Source organism: Curcuma longa, chromosome 5, assembly GCF_044706935.1.
Source record: "Curcuma longa cultivar G26 ecotype Majalengka, Jawa Barat chromosome 5, ITB_CL_G26_1.1, whole genome shotgun sequence".
In the NCBI taxonomy this organism is placed as follows: Eukaryota; Viridiplantae; Streptophyta; class Magnoliopsida; order Zingiberales; family Zingiberaceae; genus Curcuma; species Curcuma longa.
The window spans coordinates 10,913,011-10,933,606 of NC_133865.1; the positions used below are offsets into that span (position 1 = coordinate 10,913,011).

At 35.2% G+C, this 20,596-nt stretch overlaps 1 protein-coding gene across 1 annotated transcript; it reads right to left on the reverse strand.

The window, feature by feature from the left end:
- Positions 1-400: 400 nt before the first annotated feature.
- LOC141829559 (uncharacterized) lies at positions 401-1,468 on the reverse strand. Its single transcript, XM_074717070.1, has one exon. It carries the CDS (start codon positions 1,347-1,349, stop codon positions 534-536), a length of 816 nt encoding a protein of 271 aa, XP_074573171.1. The 5' UTR covers positions 1,350-1,468; the 3' UTR covers positions 401-533.
- Positions 1,469-20,596: the final 19,128 nt, after the last annotated feature.

Sequence of the window (20,596 nt, forward strand, 5' to 3'; positions counted from 1 at the left end):
CACGTGCAGTATGCGCATCAACCACTACACTCGGTCCTCCACCTAAATTCAACCCTTTCCTCATGATTTCTCTAAAAAGTTATAATAATTGAGAATGCTAATCATTAGCAAATATTGGAACATGTAGTGCGGCAATATGGAAAGAGCAGGCACGAGTGATGAAATAAAATTTGGAGGAGGAACAGCCAAATAAAAGCAATCTCGGCATTAAAAAAACAGTTAGGAATATTTATTTCGTTCCTAGCAATAAATTTTATTGGCCCAGTGCATTGAACTACGTGCTTTCAATGCTTCCATACGAACAAACGCCTTCTCGCCACAAGAAGATGTTGTTTAAAACGATATGAAAAGATCTAATTAATAGCCCAATAAATGCATGTCAGAGTTGCATCATGCTGCGTATGAAAAACTACGAAAATTTATAAGCGTTGGAATAATTTTTTAGCGTTACGGCAAAAAACAATAATATTAACTGTGGGTTTAGGGGAAATAGTAATATGCGGAAAGTCGAGGGGTAAAACCGTCACTTGAACCTACCTCCGCCGGGGCCGGTTCGACGCTAGGGTGGCGATTTCGATCGCCGCCGGACTCCGATGGTGGACGGAGTTCACTGGGCTCCGAGGGTTTCCAGAGAGTCCCGGCTCCGTCGGGTGATTTCGTTGCCTCCCCTCCTGCCTGAAGTTGGCTAGTGGACTGAGGCAGACGGAGAATCCCGAGACAGGATGGTTCCCTGGGAACGGCTTCGAGGTTGGCCGCCGAGAAGAGGTGGTGGAGTACTCTTCTTCGCCGAAGTCATTCTCGTACTCCGAACCGCGAAATGACCTCCGCGGGCGCCGCGATGGCGGCGCATCCTCCTCCGACTTCTTCTTGTGTTTTTTCTTACTCCGGCCGCGGATCAGCGCCGAGATCCATGAGCCCGAGGCTGGGGCAGGGGAATCCCCCAAATCGGTATCCGCCTTCCCCGATCTGTTGTGCCCGAATAGGGATTTCAAAATGGAGAACCTCTGCTTGCGGCGGCCGCTGCCGTTATCGAGATCGACGAGCGATCCGGCGCCGTTGGCCGCTCTGAAGGCGGGGCCGACCTGCGGGGTGCTGAAGAAGCGGTGCTGGAGGTGGACGCGAGCAGGGGAGGCCTCGAATCCGACGGATCGGCGGTGGGAAATGTAAGGAGAAGGGAATTGATGGGGCGGAGGAGCCTCCGAAGGAGGCGCTGAAAGGTCGATGCGCTGGCAGGCGGTGTGGTGGGAAGAGAGCTCGTTCTGGGCGGCAATGAGGGCGAGAAGGCGCTCCTTGAGGCAAGAGGAGCAGACGCCGTCGCCGTACTCGTAAGGGTGGATCTTGCACTTCATCCCGAAGCCACAATAATTACCGGCGTCGCCCAACTGCTCGACCGCAGCCGGCCGCGGCCGCCACACCTCTCCGCTCCGGCCATCCAGGGCGCCGCACTTGAGAGAGAGAAAGGGGAAAAGTCGCCACTACTCTCCTCCGTTTACCGCCCCGATCGAAGAAGACAGTGGGTTATATAGTCGGCAGGTGATTACTTTGATGGACCTCACAGAAAGTAATTTGGTAAGGTCTTTTAATCAAAAGTAAGATAATTTGTCTACTATTACTTTAATTATTTTTTTCATAAACTAAATGAAATTTTGACCTGTACAAAATGTTGTTACACTACAAAAAAAACAGCATTCTGCGACGAAATTTGCGACGAATTTTGTCAAAAAATTCGTCGCAAAAAGATTTCCAACGAAATTTGCGACGAATAATTTTCGTTGGTATAAAATCGTCGCCAAAAATCTGCGTCGAAAAATCCACATTTGTCGCAAAACTTTGCGACGAAACTAAAATTTCGTTGCCAAATTCGTCGCCAATTGGCGACGAATTTATTTCCGTCGCCAATTGGCGACAAATACATTTCGTCGCCAATTGGCGACGAATTCAAAATTCGTCGCCAATTGGCGACGAATCCAAAATTCGTCGCCAATTGGCAACGAATCCAAAATTCGTCGCCAATTGGCGACGAAAATGGATTCGTCGCCAATTGGCGACGAAAATAAATTCGTCGCCAATCGGCGACGAATTTTCGCCAATGGATTCGTCGCCAATTGGCGACGAATTTGGCAACGAATCTAAAATTCGTTGCAAATTTTGATAAATAGTAAACTGAGTATATATTTGTGACGAACTAGTTTTCGTTGCTAATTTCGTCGCCAATTGGCGACGAATCCTATATTCGTCGCAGATTTCGTTGCAAAAACAAAAAAAAAATTCAATGCAATATTTATTTTGGTGATTATCCTGTATATACAAACAATATCGATCCAATCGGATCGATTCATAAATACATGTAACCTGTAATAAACAAGCATATCAAATCCAATACAAATAAAGCAATAACATCCATTCATTTCATCCAAATATCCATAACATACATGAATCCATAACATCCAAATCATCCATATCCATAACATCAAAATATCCATAACATCTACAATCCATAAAACTCATAATACAATCCAGCAAATAACTACATTAGACATGTATGTACATGTCTATAAGTCTAACCAAGTCACATCATCATAATACAGGAAAGAAGCTACAAAGTACTGGTACAAACAAATCAGAAGATATATAAAGACAAGATAAAAGAGATCATCGTCCGCCGGAAACTCTGCTTGATTCTTCGTCACATATCTTGTCTTCGCCTGCATAGAAAAATAAGATAAAGAGAAAGTATCATTCTTAAAATTAAAACTAATACTAAAACCTATAAATTAAATATGTAAAGACTAACCTTTTTTTTGAGCTTTGTTTATCAAAACCTAGTGATTAACTATGTTGTTCCTAAACAAACAGTATTATTAACAATATATAAACTTAAAGCAAAAAAAGCAAAAAAGCAAAGAGGCAAACTTAAAATATATAATATAAACTAAGTGTGTTGATCAAATGAAGATGCAATTTCTTGTCAATCTGCACAACCATGCACGTGATTTATTTAAATAAATCAACAAAGATAACTTCAGATATCAAAAGAATAGTTGATACCAAGAAGTGTTTTCACTTTGTTGCTCTGCAAGTTCCCAATGAAATGTCACTCAATGTCTGATGGAAGCTGCAGAAATAAGAACTAATTTAAATTTTTGTGAGTGTGGTTAATAAAACACTATAAAGCATTTAAATAAATATCTAGCTGATACAAGTAATTTCAATATAAGTCAACACTCACTCAAAGACCTGCTATATGAAAGGCTGATGATAAAAATCTCAAAATTGCCATTAAGTTAGACAAGGATAACTGTAATGATCCATGCCAAAATTACAACACTTCAGCTTATATGCTTCTCAAATAATAGTTTCTGTATGCAGAATTTATCACATTCCAACCTAATCTTAGACGTTAGGTTGTCCCAGAGAAATTATATGTAAATCTAATAGCTAGTCTTTACTTGAACTCTGTCTCAACATAGCAAATGAGGACTATCCTAATTGAACATGTTGCAATTGTTCTTGAGTTTCTAGCCTTCTTTTAGTAGAATAGATAATTCTCAATGTTAATCCACCAAATTCTAATGGGCTTCTCAAACACAACAGGAATTTGAAAGAGTAGAATAATTAAAATTTCACAACAGCACACCAGATCATTGTCTTCTTAAGTTATCTACGGTTTTGTCGAGCTAAAGGCGATTCTAGAACCAAGAACAATTGCATATATAATACCACTTTATCTTTAAAACTTTGAAAGCAGAGATTGCATATATAATACCCAACGATCCATCGAACCTTCCAGCATCAACAATAGTGTCATGTTTCAGCCAGGAAACCCTATAAAAGTGGTTATTCTATTCACAAAACTCAAAAACACAAGTGTCCAGTTTAAGCCAGGGGCGGCCAGCGCCGACAAGGGCTGGCCAGCGCCGGCAAGGGCCGGCCAGCGCCGGCCAGGGCCGGCCAGGGACGGCCCGACGCCGCCCGACGCCGCCCGACGTCCAACGATGTCTCTCCAGCAGCGCCGGCGGTGAAAAACATAGGAAAAAAAACAAAAAGGAAGGAGGAAGCTTACCACGTGAGGAGGAAAGATTTCGGAGAGAACTCGGCCAGAAATCAGCGAGATCCGGCGAGGGAGAGCTTCGGCGAGGGAGAGCATCCGGCGAGGGAGAGCTTCGGCGAGGGAGAGATCCGGCGAGGGAGAGCTCCGGCGAGGGAGAGAGATCCGGCGAGTGAGAGATCCGGCGAGTGAGAGAGATCCGGCGAGGGAGAGGAGTTTCGGCGAGAGCTGCGGCAGAAACTTCGCTGCGGCAGAAACTTCGATCGCGTGGGAGAAGAAAAGAAAAGTTCGGAGTTAGGGATTTAGTAAGTTTTTTGCGACGAAACCAACTTCGTCGCCAATTCGTCGCCAAATTGGCGACGAATAATCACATTCGTCGCCAAATTGGCGACGAACAATAAAATTCGTCGCCAAATTGGCGATGAATCGGGCATTCGTCGCCAAGTTCGCGTGGGAGAAGAAAAGAAAAGTTCGGATCTAGGGTTAAGTTTTGCGACGAATCGGAATTCGTCGCCAAATTCGTCGCTAAATTGGCGACGAACAATTAAATTCGTCGCCAAATTGGCGACGAATAGTGTATTCGTCGCCAAGTTTGCGTGGGAGAAGAAAAGGAAAATTCAGATTTTAGTGAAGTTTTGCAACGAAAAACATATTCGTTGCCAAATTCGTTGCCAATTGGCAACGAATTTCTTATTCGTCGCCAATTTGGCAACGAATTTCTTATTCGTCGCCAATTTGGCGACGAATTTCTTATTCGTCGCCAATTTGGCGACGAACAATTAAATTCGTCGCCAAATTGGCGACGAATAGTGTATTCGTCGCCAAGTTTGCGTGGGAGAAAAAAAGGAAAATTCAGATTTTAGTGAAGTTTTGCAACGAAAACATATTCGTTGCCAAATTCGTTGCCAATTTGGCAACGAATTTCTTATTCGTCGCCAATTTGGCAACGAATTTCTTATTCGTCGCCAATTTGGCGACGAATTTCTTATTCGTCGCCAATTTGGCGACGAACAATTAAATTCGTCGCCAAATTGGCGACGAATAGTGTATTCGTCGCCAAGTTCGCGTGGGAGAAGAAAAGGAAAATTCAGATTTTAGTGAAGTTTTGCAACGAAAACCTTATTCGTTGCCAAATTCGTCGCAAATTTGGCAACGAATTTCGTCGCCAATTTGGCGATTCGTCGCCAATTTGGCGATTCGTCGAATTTTCTTGTTCGTCGCCAATTTGGCGACGAATTCGCCAATTCGGCGACGAATTTGGCAACGAATAAGTTTTTGCAACGAATTTTGCGACGAATATATTGAGTTGCTAAATTGGCAACTAATATTTTTTTCGTCGCAAAGTTTGTTGCAGATTAGCAACGAAATTTTGATTCGTCCCAAAATTCGTTGCTGATTGGCGACGAAAACTATTCGTCCCAAAAATTCGTCGCAAAATACTTGTTTTTTTGTAGTGTTAGAATTTAGGGGTTGAAGGTGTTGAAATGGTTCCCTTTGACGATCAAGTCAACGACTGACTAAGTTGAGAAACTCATGAGAGGAAGAAGACGGATGAGATTAACTTTTACATCAGCATACCTTCATTTATCTTCTTGCCGCCTTATATAGTCACAGAGATAGAAATCTATATACCACCACGCAAATCCTGAGCGGATTATGTGGACGACTGCACAAGCGAAGCGTCAACCATCATCCATCCACAAAAGCATATTATTGCTCCAGAAGCGACAACCACTAGTTCGTACTTTTGTCATTGTTTAATCATTAGCCCAACCTCGTTTTCTAGGTAGACAATCTTGTTGAAGTCGGGTCTTCGTGAGAGGCTGTGGGTATTGAGACCATCTCCAACCATAAAATCCATTTTGGTGCTCTTTCAACACCAATTTGGTGTCATTTCAACACCAAATTTTTTTTCAACTCCAACCAAGAGACACCATTTCCTACACTAAAAAGAATATTCCTTAGAATATTCTATTTTTCCATCTTATAATATATATTAATTTCAACATATATATTAATTTGTTAAATATTTTTATTATGATCATAATTATTAATAAAATTAATATTTTTATGGTACATAATAACTAATTTTAATTATGATCATAATATTATATTTTTTAATTACAAGAAAATATGTGTTTGTTATGAAATTACCAATATTATAAATTTTAAAATATTTATAAACTTAGCAATATAATAAATATTTTACATATTACTTATTTAAGTTAATAACTAATATAAATTTATAATATATAAAATTTACAAAATTAATTCAATTAAATTAAATAATATTAATTTATAATATTTAAAAATATTTTCGTGCATGTGATATTTAATACATTAATTTATTCTACTTAATGCATTAATATTTATAGTATTTTTAGCATTTAAAAATATTTTTATATTAATTAATTAATTAATATTACACTTGCACCATTTTGGTGCAAGTGAACAGTGCAGCACCATTTTGGACACCATTTTGGACACCATTTTGGTGTATCCATTGGAGAGAAATGGTGTCATTTTTACACCATTTTGGTGTAAAAGGGCACCCGTTGGAGATGGTCTGAGGCTATAAAGGGTTGCCTGTTCGACCAACCCTTTTCCTTGCCTGAGAGTCACTAGGGCATTGGCTCAGCCCATAGAGCCTTGGTGTGGTCTAGTCTTGACAGAGTCATCTCGGTCGGTCAATAATTTAATTGGTATTATTTAGAGATCAATTCTTTATACTGATATAGATATAATTGGTAACTATTAAAATATAATATCGATTAGAAAGGAAACATTTAGGTTGCATCAACTAAATATTACAAGTGCTTTGACAGTTGTGGACACGAATATTTTTTAAAAATAAAAATGAGTTAAGAGAAAATAGAACAGTGTTGCAATAATAAACGAAAACAAATACCTTTTGAATTTCAATAAAAAAAGTGATATTTTAAAATTATTTGACGGCAGGGATTGCTGTGTGCGACGACATAGTCACGGACCAGCCCCACTGCACGAAGCATTTCTCTCATTAAATTAATGTTTATTTATTTATTTATTAAAAAATATTGATCATTTTCCAATCTTATAAATTATTTGTTTTAACAAATGTTTATAGTCTAACATCTGACGATGAAGGATTATACGTAAATGGCGAGAAGAGAGGATTTTTGCCATTATTATATGTAAAAGAAAATTTCTAATTAGTCGTATTGACTCAATGGATGATCGGTTCGGTCCTATGGAAGTTTTCCATCGGTCATCAGGGTAAATCGAGAAGTGCACGCAGCGACCAACCTAGATGCCCAACATCCTTTGATTGCGATCCCCATTTGAAAGAAAATTCCTACAAATACGTCGTAGTTGGGGATCGAACTGTGGATGTCTGAGTGACAATCTGAATGTCCTACCGTGGTATCATGGCCTCGGGGATGCCCTGATTATATGTAAATGAATATATGTATATGTATATGTTGGGATGTATACTAGAATCCTAGCTATGTAAATAAACATTCTGAAATGAGAATCAGTGTCCATTTAATCTATACTGTAGATTAACATGGTGTGCGGAGTCACACACAGAAGACCATGTTATCAGTCCCTTATAGATTATAAACAGTGTTCACAACCAAGATGGATTGGACAAACCATCGGAGTGGTTGTAGTGTAATTTTGTCTTAGTCTGTCTTGACTATAAAATTATACTAGTACACTAAGTGTGTATTGAATAGGACCATCTGAGGATTGTTCGATTTATACTGACTATATAATTGAACCAAACCTCTGTTACTATAGATGTACATGCTCTTAATCCCGATATAATAACAAACACATGTACTTAGTATGTACTTCTTTAATTCATCAAAGGGTGAGATTTAGAACGATAGATCAAAAGGCCCGATGAGTTGGAAAGTAGTATTATGTACATGGTGTGTTGTTGATTATAGAAGGAAACTGTGTCCTATAATCTAGGCTGATGATGTCCCCTTGAGGAGCTCATAAGGATTATCATGTAAACCCTGCAGGTGGACCTTGTCCGCATGATAATGAGGTTGAGTGGTACTACTCTTGGAATAGAAGTTGATTAAATTCGAGTTGTCAGTAACTCATTTAATTGACGGACATACGATATCTTAAACACAGGGAGATTAATGTACTTATAGTAAGAAGGAGCTCATACAATAATATGGGATTGGTGCGGTAGTGCAATAATAACTCTCTAGTGGAATGAGTTATTATTGATGGGCTTGAGTTGGGTGTTCAGGGAGAACACAGGAAGCCCAAGTCCATCAGGAGGCCAAAACCAATTTCTCCTCTAGGTCCCTGCTGTAGCCTCTGGATAAAATCTCGTATCCACCTAAGAAAATTATATGAAATTTCGGATAAGAAATTTTAAGAATTTCTAAAATTATTTTTCTGGAGAAAAATTTTATTAAGAAATTCCGATTAAAATTTCTGTTACGAAATTATTAATTTTCTTCCGCAGAGAAAATTAATTATGATTTTACTAATCAAATCTGGATAAGATTTGATTTGATTAGAATCAAATCTAGATGAGATTTGATTAGAATCAAATCTGGATGAGATTTGATTTGATTAGAATCAAATCTTGATGAGATTTGATTTGATTAAAATCATAATTTTATTTCTTCCGCAGACAGAATTGGTAACTTCCGGAATTAATCCAAATCTCTCCGATTTGATTGAATCAAATCATGCCATGTTTATGGATCAATTATACCATAAATAAAGGATGGCTAGGCTATAAAAGAAGGGGCAAGGCTTGGCTTTGAGGAGACACAAAATCTTGTGGTGGTGGCCGAGACTCTCTCGGCAAGCCAACCCTCTTAGCCTCTTCTTCTTCTTCTTTTCTTCTTTTCGGGAGGAAAGCCTGAAAGCCATCGGAGAGGAGAATTCTGGTGGAGAATTCTGGTGGAGATATTCTCGAAGGATCGTTGCCCACACAACGTTCGAGAAAGAGGAGAGGAATACAGCAGAAGATCGAGGGGTCATCCATATCCTTCATCCGAAGAGGTATAATTTAATGTTTCCGCTTTAAATTAAATTATGCTTTTTATATTGGATCCTGTAAACCAAACACAAGAGCCCAACGATCGGGCAACTTGAGATCGTTTCGGAAAAATTTTTGTTCTGCAAGAATTTACCGGGAACGGTTTTTCAAGACTTGAAACCACGACTCCCATCATCGTTCGAGGGCAGTGGATCGTTTGACGGACTATCAAGGTAAATTATTTCTGTTTATTTTTAATTGTTAGTAGATAGTTCATTATTAAAGTAAATATTTATTTCTGTTCTATTATTAATTGTTAGTAGATAGTTCATTATTAGAGTAAATAAATTTTTAAACCCACCATTGTCGGTCTCAAGTCCGAATAAAAAAGGGTGAGAGAAAATTTTTTAAAATAATAACAATCATTTTAAAAAAAATTTCGCCTAGGGCCCTCCGTGAGCTTGAGCCGCCCCTGAATCAGAACTTTCTCCTCGTGCATCATTTTGTTGAGACCTCAAGTTAGATTAGTACTCTTCACGTGCACATTCAACAGACCTTGAGTCAGATCAATTCTCTCTGCATCCATTATTATGTGGAGACCTCAAGTCAGATTAGTTCTCTCTTTGCATGCATCATTCGACAAAGGCCTTAGGTCTAATTAGTCCTTTTTCCACGTGTGTCATTCCATGAACACTAAGACAAATTAGTCCTCTCTTTACATGCATCATTCCATACACTTCTCAAGCTAGATCATTTTTGTCTCTACATGTGTTATTCCGTGGACATACTAATTGAATATATTTATAAGAAGCTGATCTCTACAATATATTTGAACCAATTTGATGGGGAGTGATAGGGTGTTGTGTTGATACATACGAGTCTATTTGCAATATTTTATATTCATTAATAATATATAAAGGTAGAGAAAGTCACCTAGTGCTATTGTGGAGGAAACCTAATTATCTTTTGTCAACAACCATGTTTCAATGGACTACCTAACATTATTTCCATCTAGACACTGAGATTAGACTATGATCTTTATTCCTCTCATTTTATGAAAAGCTTGGGAAAGTCTTTAGTGGGCATTCAATGATATTCTACATGTGTAGATCACATTAAACAAGTGGATTATTGGGCCATTGGGTTCGATTTTGCTAGTCACAAGAGACGACCAATTAGTAATTCTTAGGTTGAGGATCTTGCAAATATGACCATCCTCTACCTTCAATGTTTGGACTATTCTTGTTGTTGTGTATTCCTAGATTGATCATTGACCCAAAAGTTTGTTTCTAGCTTTAGATTTATGTGTGGCAAAGGTTGATGAATGATTACATCAGTGTGGGACTTTGTCGGTGTGCTTGGAAGCAGTACATTGCACAAGGCTTGGGTTGGGAAGCTATGAGAGTGGTAAATAGTTGAGTTGTCTAAGAATAGAAGAACCTTAAAGATGCCAAAGAATGGTGTATTGTAGTAGTCAATAGCCTTGGATATGAATCTTATTGAATTGAGATGAACACAACTGGTGAAAGCCTTGATAGAGTTAGAAATGAGATAAAATTAAGATAATGTTCTATCTCAACGATAAAGGAGTTGCAAGCAATTGGAGATGACTGAAGTTGTAACACTACTTTTGCAATTCAGCATGATAGAGGGAAAGATGATTAGTTCTCCTTATTTCAACAGGGAATAGTAAACCTTCAATTAGGCTCCCATTCTGATGGTGACACTAGTAGATGAGATGTGTTTACTAGTTCAATAGAGGAGACATATTAGGACTGACTAAATGCTTATTTGTCTAAGTCCTAGGATGTGGTGAAAGCAATGGACACTCGAGAAAACAAGAGATAGAGGAGGTGATATCTATTGAAAGTATTGAACTCAGGGCACTACCGTTCATTAAAGTTCAAATAATGGAGCTACCACAGATGGAAGCTTGAGCAAGTTGACAACTCAAATGCACAATATTTGACCCAAAAGTGAGCTTTGAATCATGTGTCTTCATTAGATTTACAATCATCCAAGTGGAAATAAAAAATAGGCAGTAACTATTAGTGCAAGTGCAATCCAGGAGACAGACTGATACATAAACTATAGATGCTCTAGTTAGCAATCACTAAGGCAACGTGTTAATCAAGTGTTGATGAGATCATTATCAAGCCATATTTTGGGTTGACCACATGAATTTATTCCTCCATCAACTACACACAAGATAATATCACTAATAATAGTTAAAATAGTAAAATATTTTTTTGTTGTATTAGTTGGAGTTTAATTCAATTCATCTAATTATATAATGTAATTGTATCCCGCCTATACCAATTTCCCATGATATGAAAATTGATAATTATGAAAAGTAAGATGTGAGAACTCATCTCATTCTTTATGACCAAATTGTTAAACACTTGTAATTGTTCATTAAGGTATCCAACAAATGTAGAATACACTTGTTTTGTGAATTCAAAATATGTTTGCTGCAGTCTGCAGATATATAAAGTTTTAGTATATATAACTTTGTGAACATATACAAACTAACATATTTTACTTGTGATAATTTTAGGTGAACTATATATTAAATTTCCAGAAGATTTCATACAGTTATACCAAGTTTTTTATGGTAATGTCATAAGTAAGCTTTTATAGAATTTGACACAACCATTGCTGCATTTCAGCAAATATTCAAACTCCTAAATATTATATAAATATATATATAAATTTTAAGGTTCTAAATTTATTTACAACATGTTTACAAAAGTAATAGATGGGACAAGATTCATATATTAGATCAAGTTTAAAGTTAGTTTGTAAACAGAAATATATGTTTCTAGATTTAGTTGTGTCTAAGTTTGGGCTAAAATGACCATTAGATATGTGAACAATATTTGAGCTTTTTACTTCTTTTTTAATTTTTATGGATAACCTTGAACATAAGTGCTTTTACCATTATTAGATTTTTTTCACAAAACCATGTAATTTTGGAGGGTTGTGTGATGGCCAGGTTTAGGCATGTAAATGGGTCCCAGCTGCACATGGCTCATGCTTAATATTTGGCATGAGTTGGATCATGCTTGGACTAGCTTAAGTTTCATGCCGACTTGAAATGGCTTGAGTTCAAGTCCAAGCTAAACTCACCAATTAAGTTAAGCTTGGCCATGGTTTGTCTTGTTAGTTTTAGTTTTGCCATGTTTGCTAGGCACATTTTAAACAGGTGGTAAGGCTAAGCGCACCTCTTAGACAAGCTAGCTCTCTTGCCTTTTCCAATAATGAGTTGTTTTTATAATATATCCTATATGCTCCTCCCAAAATCTACATTTGTAGTCCTAAACTATAAAATTGTACTTCTCTCATCAGTGTTATTATTTTCCATCAATAACAAAGTAAGTTGCCTCAAGGTTGAAAATCTCGAGCCATGCTGAAATTTTAGTCTTTAATTGGAATGATACTTTTAGGTATTATGCTAACATTTCGATGTACAATGTCGGTGGAAAATTAGAGGTAGAAGGAGAAAGGAGATGAAGAAACAGGAGATAAGGGCAATTATATTCTTAAGTTTAAACTTTATTTTTCATCTGAAATGGTATGATTTTGGCATTATCTTGTACAGAGACAAACTTTAAAAAAGATAAAAAAATATTATTTCAATTCATCTAAACATGTGTTTTAGTATACCAAAGGTGTTGGGTATTAAATATTGACATGAAATATTACTCATCAACATATTGATACGACACAAGATACGTTTGAGTAGTATTGAGTTTTGATAATTTATCAAAATAATATATTTCAATTATTGCACCTAGAACGATATTAAATTTCTAACCATGAGTTTTATATTTATTTTAATTGTACTTTTCCACCCAACAAAAACAAACTAATAGAATGGTTTTTAGGAGATAGAAACTTTGAATTTCAAAACCACCAATGTCCGTCCTAAGTCCAGATGAAAAAGGTTGAAGGTTGTGTTTGGTTGCCAGTTGGCGTCAAACAAAAGAAAATATTCTAGGAATGGATCTATCAAATTATTGTGTAAATGGTAGGTTATTCCTTAGATGGAACGTTTTGCACGGTTCGACTGCAATGTCTTGACAAGGACTGCTACATTTTTATGGGAACTTGAGTGTAGTGTTAAATATGTAAGAGTTCTCACATCATAGATTGGATAAGAACAAACATTATAGAAATACTAATTTAGATTTGGAATATGGAATATAGAAACATTGCTTACTAGTAAAGTAATGGAAGTAGTAGATATGATGATTAGCAGAAAAATTAATATTTTGTGTTTACAAGAAACATAATAGATAGGAGAGAAGATAAAGATGATAGAAAACTCAGAGTTTAAGTTATGGTACATAGGAAAAAGAAACAAGAAATAAAGTAACTATTATTGTAGATAGTTCATTAAAGGATGATGTAGTAGTATTTAGAAGGGGATAGGATTATAACTCTTAAGATAATGGTGATGAAAGAAACTATGTAATTAGTATATATGTACTTCAAATAATATTAGATGAACACACCAAATATATATTTTAGAAAGACTTAGATGAGGTAGTATAAAAAATTATAGCAAAGGAAATGATTTTAATAGGAGATCTAAATGAGTATATAAGAGTAAGAATTGAGGAATATGATAGGGTGTATATGGATTATAATTTTTGAACAAGAAATAAAGAAGAAAAAATTATATTAGATTTTGTGATATCATATGAACTTATAATTATTAATATGTTTTTCAAAAAAAGAGAAGAAGACTTAGTTACATTCAAAAGTGAAAATAATAAGTCGTAAATTTATAAATTAACTTTCTTATAGTCAGAAAGAAGGATAAAAAGATTTGTAAAGATTGCAAGATTATTCTTGGAGAAAATTTAACTATCCAACATAGGTTAGTATTGTTTGATATGCACCTCATGCATAATATCAAATAGAAAGAAGACATGTACAATTTCTAGAACTAAGTGGCGAAAGTTAAAGGATGAGAAATAAATTATATTTAAGGAAATGGTAGGAGTACACAAGTATTAAGAGAAATATATAGAGACTTGAATTAAATTTAAAAATAGTGGTCAAGAGCGCATTTGGTGAGTTAAAAGGATGTGATGGTGGAATGAGAAAATACAGGAGAAAGTGAAGGAAAAACAAATAACCTATAAATTATTATACACTTGGTAAGAATAAAAAATTTTTTAAAAAATTTTCAGTTGTCAAGAAAAGGTCAAAAAGCGATGAGTGAAACTATGAATGAAACTTTCGAATACTTATATCGACGACAACTAGATACAAAAGAATGAGAAAGAAACATCTATAGAATAACTAAAATATGATGCATGAATGATGAATGCAATAGGATACCTAATGAATCATGAGGAAATTTAAGTAGGTTAGAGGATTTTCATCAACTTGTTATTAAAATTCAAGTGACTAATTTAAGTAGGTTAGAGGAGTACAGAAATTTAAATTTTTATAATAGAATTCAACTTTAGAAGTAGAACAATCTTTAAATGGATGCACAATGAAAAAGTAGTTGAACCAGATGATATTTCTATAGAGGTATAAAAGTGTCTAGGGAAGTAGGGTATTCAACGACTTACGAAGTTATTCAATCTGATATTGAAAATAAAAAAACCTAATCAATGGACAAAGGAAACGTTTAAAATTGTGCAAATTATAAGGGCATTAAGCTAATGAGTCATACTAAGAAATTTTAAAAAAGAGTCATAAAAAATAGACTAAGGACGAAGATTATAGTAACCAAAAATCAATTTAGATTCATGCTTGAAAGGTCAACAATAGAAGTTATACATCTTCTCAAACAACTAATTGAAAAGTATTGAGAAAAGAAGCAATACATACACATGACATTTATCGACCTAGAAAAAGCTTATGATAGGATTCCGAGGGAAATTGTGGGGAGAATTATAGAAAAAAAAGTTATTAGTGTATATATATTGAAATAATTAAGGATATATATAAGGATGGAATGACAAAAGTGAAAACTCTAGGCGGATTAACCACACCATTTCCTATAAAAATAAGATTACATCAAAGATTAGCTCTATGTTCCTATCTTTTAATACTAATGATGGATGAGCTCATTGGACACATTTAAGACACATAGTACATACTATTTACAGATATTGTTTTGGTAGATGAGATATGAAAGTAAATGCTAAGCTCGAATCTTGAAAGAAAAAATTTAAAAGTTGATGATTTTAGATTTAGTAGAGTAAAGAAATATATGGAATTTAAGTTTAGGAATATTTGATGTAATAAAATAATTATTAAGATAGGAGATAACGAGTTACCTATAACTGAGAGCTTTAAATATTTAGGATCTTTTTGCAAAAGGATAGAGGGGTTGAGAGAGATGCCCTATATCGAATACAAGTAGGATGATCTTTTTATAAATGGAGAAGAGCGTTAGGTGTTCTTTGTGATCTTAAAGTACCTCTAAAACTTGAAAAGAAGTTCTAAAAAATGACGGTTAGACTTGCTATGTTATATATAGAGTTAGATGTTGGATTATGACTTAAGCACACGAGAAGAAGATGAGTATTGCAGAGATGAAGATATTAAATTGGATGTGCGAACATATGAGGATAAACAGAATAAGAAATGAGAATATTAGAGAGATTTGAGGTTGCGCCTATTAAGGGAAAATTCTAAAAGACGCATTTAAAATGGTGCAGGTATATACTTATACGACTAATAAATATTTCAATTAGACGATATGAAATTATACAAATATGCACATTAATTAAAGAAGAGGAAGACCAAAAAAGACTTGATTAGCAATGATCAAATAAGATAAAAATTTATTCAAATATAGATGATAATATATTAGGGGATAGAGCTCGATGACATGGAAGGATTCATATAGTTGATTCCATCTATTAGGATAAAACTTGGTTGTTGTTGTAGAAACTTCAAATTTCAAGAATAAAAATTGTTGGAATTATAAAGACTTCTAACATCCTTGGGTAATATTAGAGACCCAGCTAACAACACTTAGGTAGATTTCACTGCTTAGAATCATCCATATGTAGATCCAAATTCTTGCCTCCAGAATGTGAAATGACCTCTACTGAAAGATCACATGATGGAATATTTGTCTTTATTGGTAATATTGACACAAAGTTGACCAATTGACATGGTTCAAAGTAAGCCTATATCTATATTTATGGATAAAAATGAAAACTTCATCTCAATTGCTTATATAATTAGAAAACCTTCTTCTTTACAAGTCTTCTCCTATAACCCCCAAATTTGATATTGTGTTGACTATAAAACTCGCTTTGTGTAAGAAACTCAAGTTATTTGTAAAATTTAAGTCAGTACAATGCTAAAATTATGAAAAATCTATCTTAAGTCATTTGACATGTTTGTCTAGCTGTGCCCCTAGGGTTGCTAGTTTAACCCTCTAAGGAAGCCTTGCTCTCTCAGCTCACTTTGTTAAACATGATGAAGTTATTTAACCACATCCGGATTTAGACCTCAATTGAGCTCGTTCGACAATGCTACTCATTCATGGAGGGAAATCTTTAAGATTCATGCTTGCTAAGTTTGTGATCTAAATCATAGGATCTTATGATCCCACGATTTCAAATTTGAGAGGATTGGTATAAGGTGAACTTAGAGGTGAGGGAAGAAGTATGACATGAAGCAAGAGCTTCGAGAACTTGATGTATCCAAGGGATTGGAGTTCTAATGAGGTGAACTCTAGAATAAGGAGCATTGAGTAGTTGCTAATTCAATAGCTCGAAGACTCAATATGAGGTGGACTTAGAAGGTAAAAGGATTGAATTGAATAAGCCTGTAGAGCTTGGTGCATTTGAGGGACTGAAGGCGTGAAACAAGGTATACTTTAGGGTGGCCTATAAAGATGTTTGGAGGCAAGGAGAAGGATGAAGAAAACTCAATGAGTTTGTATATCCAAAGGATTGAAGGCTTACTAGATGAACTCTAAGGTGAAGAAAATTGATGAGGTTGAAGATCTAGAGGCACGAGAGCTTAGAGATTAAGTGAGTGAAATATAATCTTGGGGTTTATACTTTTGGGCAATATCAATAGCGATCATATGTTTAGTTAGTTAGAGGTAAACTGCCTAATGGCTTGGTTTGAAATCTTCCTCTTCAACTGATTGATTATTAGCCCCAAGTAGTAGTGTGTCACTTAGCTCGATCTTGGACTTTTTGTTCGATTACAAGGGTGTAAGATAAGTGAAAGAGGGAGCATTGATAAGATTCAATAGACTATAGAGTGAATCCAATTAACTAAAGAGTTTAATTGAATTGGGAATCAAATGAACATGAGATTTTGGTAAACAAAATATTTCTATTACATTCGATTAGAGGTAAACTCCAGTCAATTAAAGGTTGAGCATTCAATTGGAGACAAGATTCTAGTCAACTAGCGATATACTCGGTTGCTCAGTGCCTATATTTTTTATGCAATTGATTAGAGACTTTTTTGATCAACTAAAGATGAGCAAATAAAGTTGTTGAAATCTCTTCTACATAAGCTCTTGGGAAGCTTTAAGCTAGTAAGGTTCTACAAACAAGTTTTAGAAACTCCTCCCTCCATATAAAGGATTACATTGTTCAATGGTCTCTAAAGGAAAATGTTGAAGGCTTTAATTTAAGCTTTTGGTAATCTTTTGATTCTTAGCTTTACACATTATTGTATTAAGAGGAGAGTTTTCATTGTAAACATCTCAATATTGGAATTGTAAGAGGTTGTCATAGTACCTCTTGAAGGGGTGGTTCTAGTGGAATCATTTAGGGTTGGCACACTGGGCGTGTCATAGGTCATAGATAAAGAGAAGGATCTCCATTAGTGTGTCTTTTAACTATTTTTTATTTTCATTGCCTACTCTATTAATTGACATCATTGAACACACAAGTATCATCAAACAATTAACATCTTATTTATATTTGTGTTGTGAGAGAATATTTGATTTAGGTGAATTGGCTACTCAACCTTCCACTCTAGCATCACTCAAGTCATTTTCAAATTGGCCATCCAATTCTGACAATAAATTCTAAACATCAAATATATAAATCATAGGATTTTATCATGCTATTCCTTGTTCATACAATATGGTCCAATAAACTTTTTACCCAATACCAAAATGCAATGTCTCTGTGATAGCAAATCTCTTGCATATACCTATAAAAATGTGCTTTTTGTGATGGCAAATCATTGCCATAGTTATTAATGCAGATAACATCATCGCAAAAGGTTTTTATGACAATTTTATTTGAACTGTTGCAAACCTATGATGCTAGTTCGTGATGATTTTTGTTCTTTTATCTATCCTAAGTTGACTATTCATGTCAACTTTATCATTGATCGTTATTGTAGATATTCTAATTTTAAAAAATCAAAATTATCACAATGGCTTTATCATCGACAACGTCATAGATAATAAAATATTGAGGTAGATGTTTATTTGTGACTGTCTTTGTTGTCCAATTTAAAAAAATAAATTAAAATATGAATATCCCCAAATACATAAATATAATATATAAAAGGCTACACAACCACTGAATACAAGAACAAAAACTACAATTATAATTTTAAAATGTGATCAATATCTATATATATATTGAAACATACATAATAGCATCCACATCGCATCACAATAACATGTATCCACAACATAATCACATAATATCACTGACAGAAAAAAAATAATAGAGCATACAGTAGATGCAAGTCTTTACGAATATAATAAAGGAATAATAGAACATAAAAAAAAATGGTCCAAGACTCTAGGTCTCTGCCTTGTCAATTTACTAATTGGAGGGATGGCTATTTATGGAAATCATAGGCACACCAATAGCTAAAGCTGATTTGATAAGGTCTAGCACAAAAGGTGGTTGTGGAGTCTATGGGATATGTTTTGTATGCCTTAATGCTTTGCAATCATGACATTTTTCATAAAATCTATATACTTTGCTAAAGACTACTACCATGTTGCATTGGTTGTTAGGTATATTTGAAACTTCTCTAAAGATGCTCGTAGTGATGTGGAGGTGGCAACCTGTGCAAAGCCATGCATCTACTGTATGCTTTAGTGCTACCCTGAGATAACCAGAGAGTAGGAAGAGGTGGCTGACGGTGGGGGCTAAGCCAACATTGAAGGAGTAGTAGCATTTGGCAAATGTGAGGGTGGAGAAAGCAATGGAATGAGTCGGGCAAGGCTTAATACTGTTTTATTAGGGCCACCTTTGACAACAAATAACGATCATGAATCCTGTTGCAAATGCATAATTATCCTTCCAAAAGCCTTTAGGTCTACAACAATCTTCCAAGCTATTATGAAATAAGATTTGCAACAAGGGAGATATCATCTCAATATACAATCGTAGAACACATATTTTATGACAACGTTGATGGTGTTGCAACCCCATTGCAGTTTCTACCATAGCATGCTGCTGTCGCAGATTGTTGTTGCAGCGATAACCTGTTATTTTTATAGTGACTGTCTCTAGTTAGGATCTCAATTTTGATAACATTGCCTAGTCCATTTACCTGTAGATAACTTATAGATTTACTCTTAAGTTGCTTTAATCTATTTGGATCAATTTTATAGCGATTGCCAATACATTGCCTAATTGTCTATCTTATTTTGTAGATAATATCTTATGATGTCATTGTATACCTTAAAATTGTAGAAATTTATATCCTTTAAATACTTAGGCTTGTATTAAGATTTGTACTATGATGATGTTGGCCTCCATGACTGTTCCTTTCTACTTACACTATTTAATTAGTGTACACATGAATTTAAAACAACAATATTTTTATAGAGCAAACATATGCAATAGTTTCACTCATCACCTCTTGAGGAGTGAATTCACCTCTACCAATTAGAAGTGTCTCCACAAAAACATCAAATATATTGAATGTAACACATGAATAAATATATGTACTTAATCATCATTTGACATCTCTTTAATTTTAGTTGAGTCATCCACAAGACTTTCGAATATGCTTATATTATCCTTTTAAGTCTACCATCTATAACTTTATATGTGCCTCTTAGATGAATAAATTGCCGCCATCTGAGATGCCTTCAACTTTTTTGAAAATGTAAAAATATTATTGACTACAGTATGCACAACATTATTTGTAAGCCTTAATCTGATGGTACTAACCGATACTTGACTGCTTTTGCCTACAGTTTCTCCCTATCATTCTTTAATCTCTAATTTCACAAGGGCCTCTAAACCTCTAGATGGGTTCGAAGGCTGATTTAGCATTAGTTTCTAGGTGCTATTGTCATAAACCTAGACTTGTAGATCCAAATTTAGTATCTCTAGAATGTTGAATAATCTCTACCACAAGTTTCTACAATGGAATATTCATTTCTCATGGTAGAATAGTACAAACGTAACAAAAGATAAAAAGTAATTAATATAGTTTGACATAAATTTACAATCACAGAGAATTGAAGTATATATTATATGAGAGAAACAGATGAGGTGAGCTTTCAATATTGATAGAAGAAAAATTCATTTCTTTTGCTTCTTAGACATTAAAAA

Coding starts and splice junctions, on each gene's coding strand:
- LOC141829559 (XM_074717070.1), bottom strand. CDS start 1,349: ATGAAGTGCAAGATCCACCCTTACGAGTACGGCGACGGCGTCTGCTCC.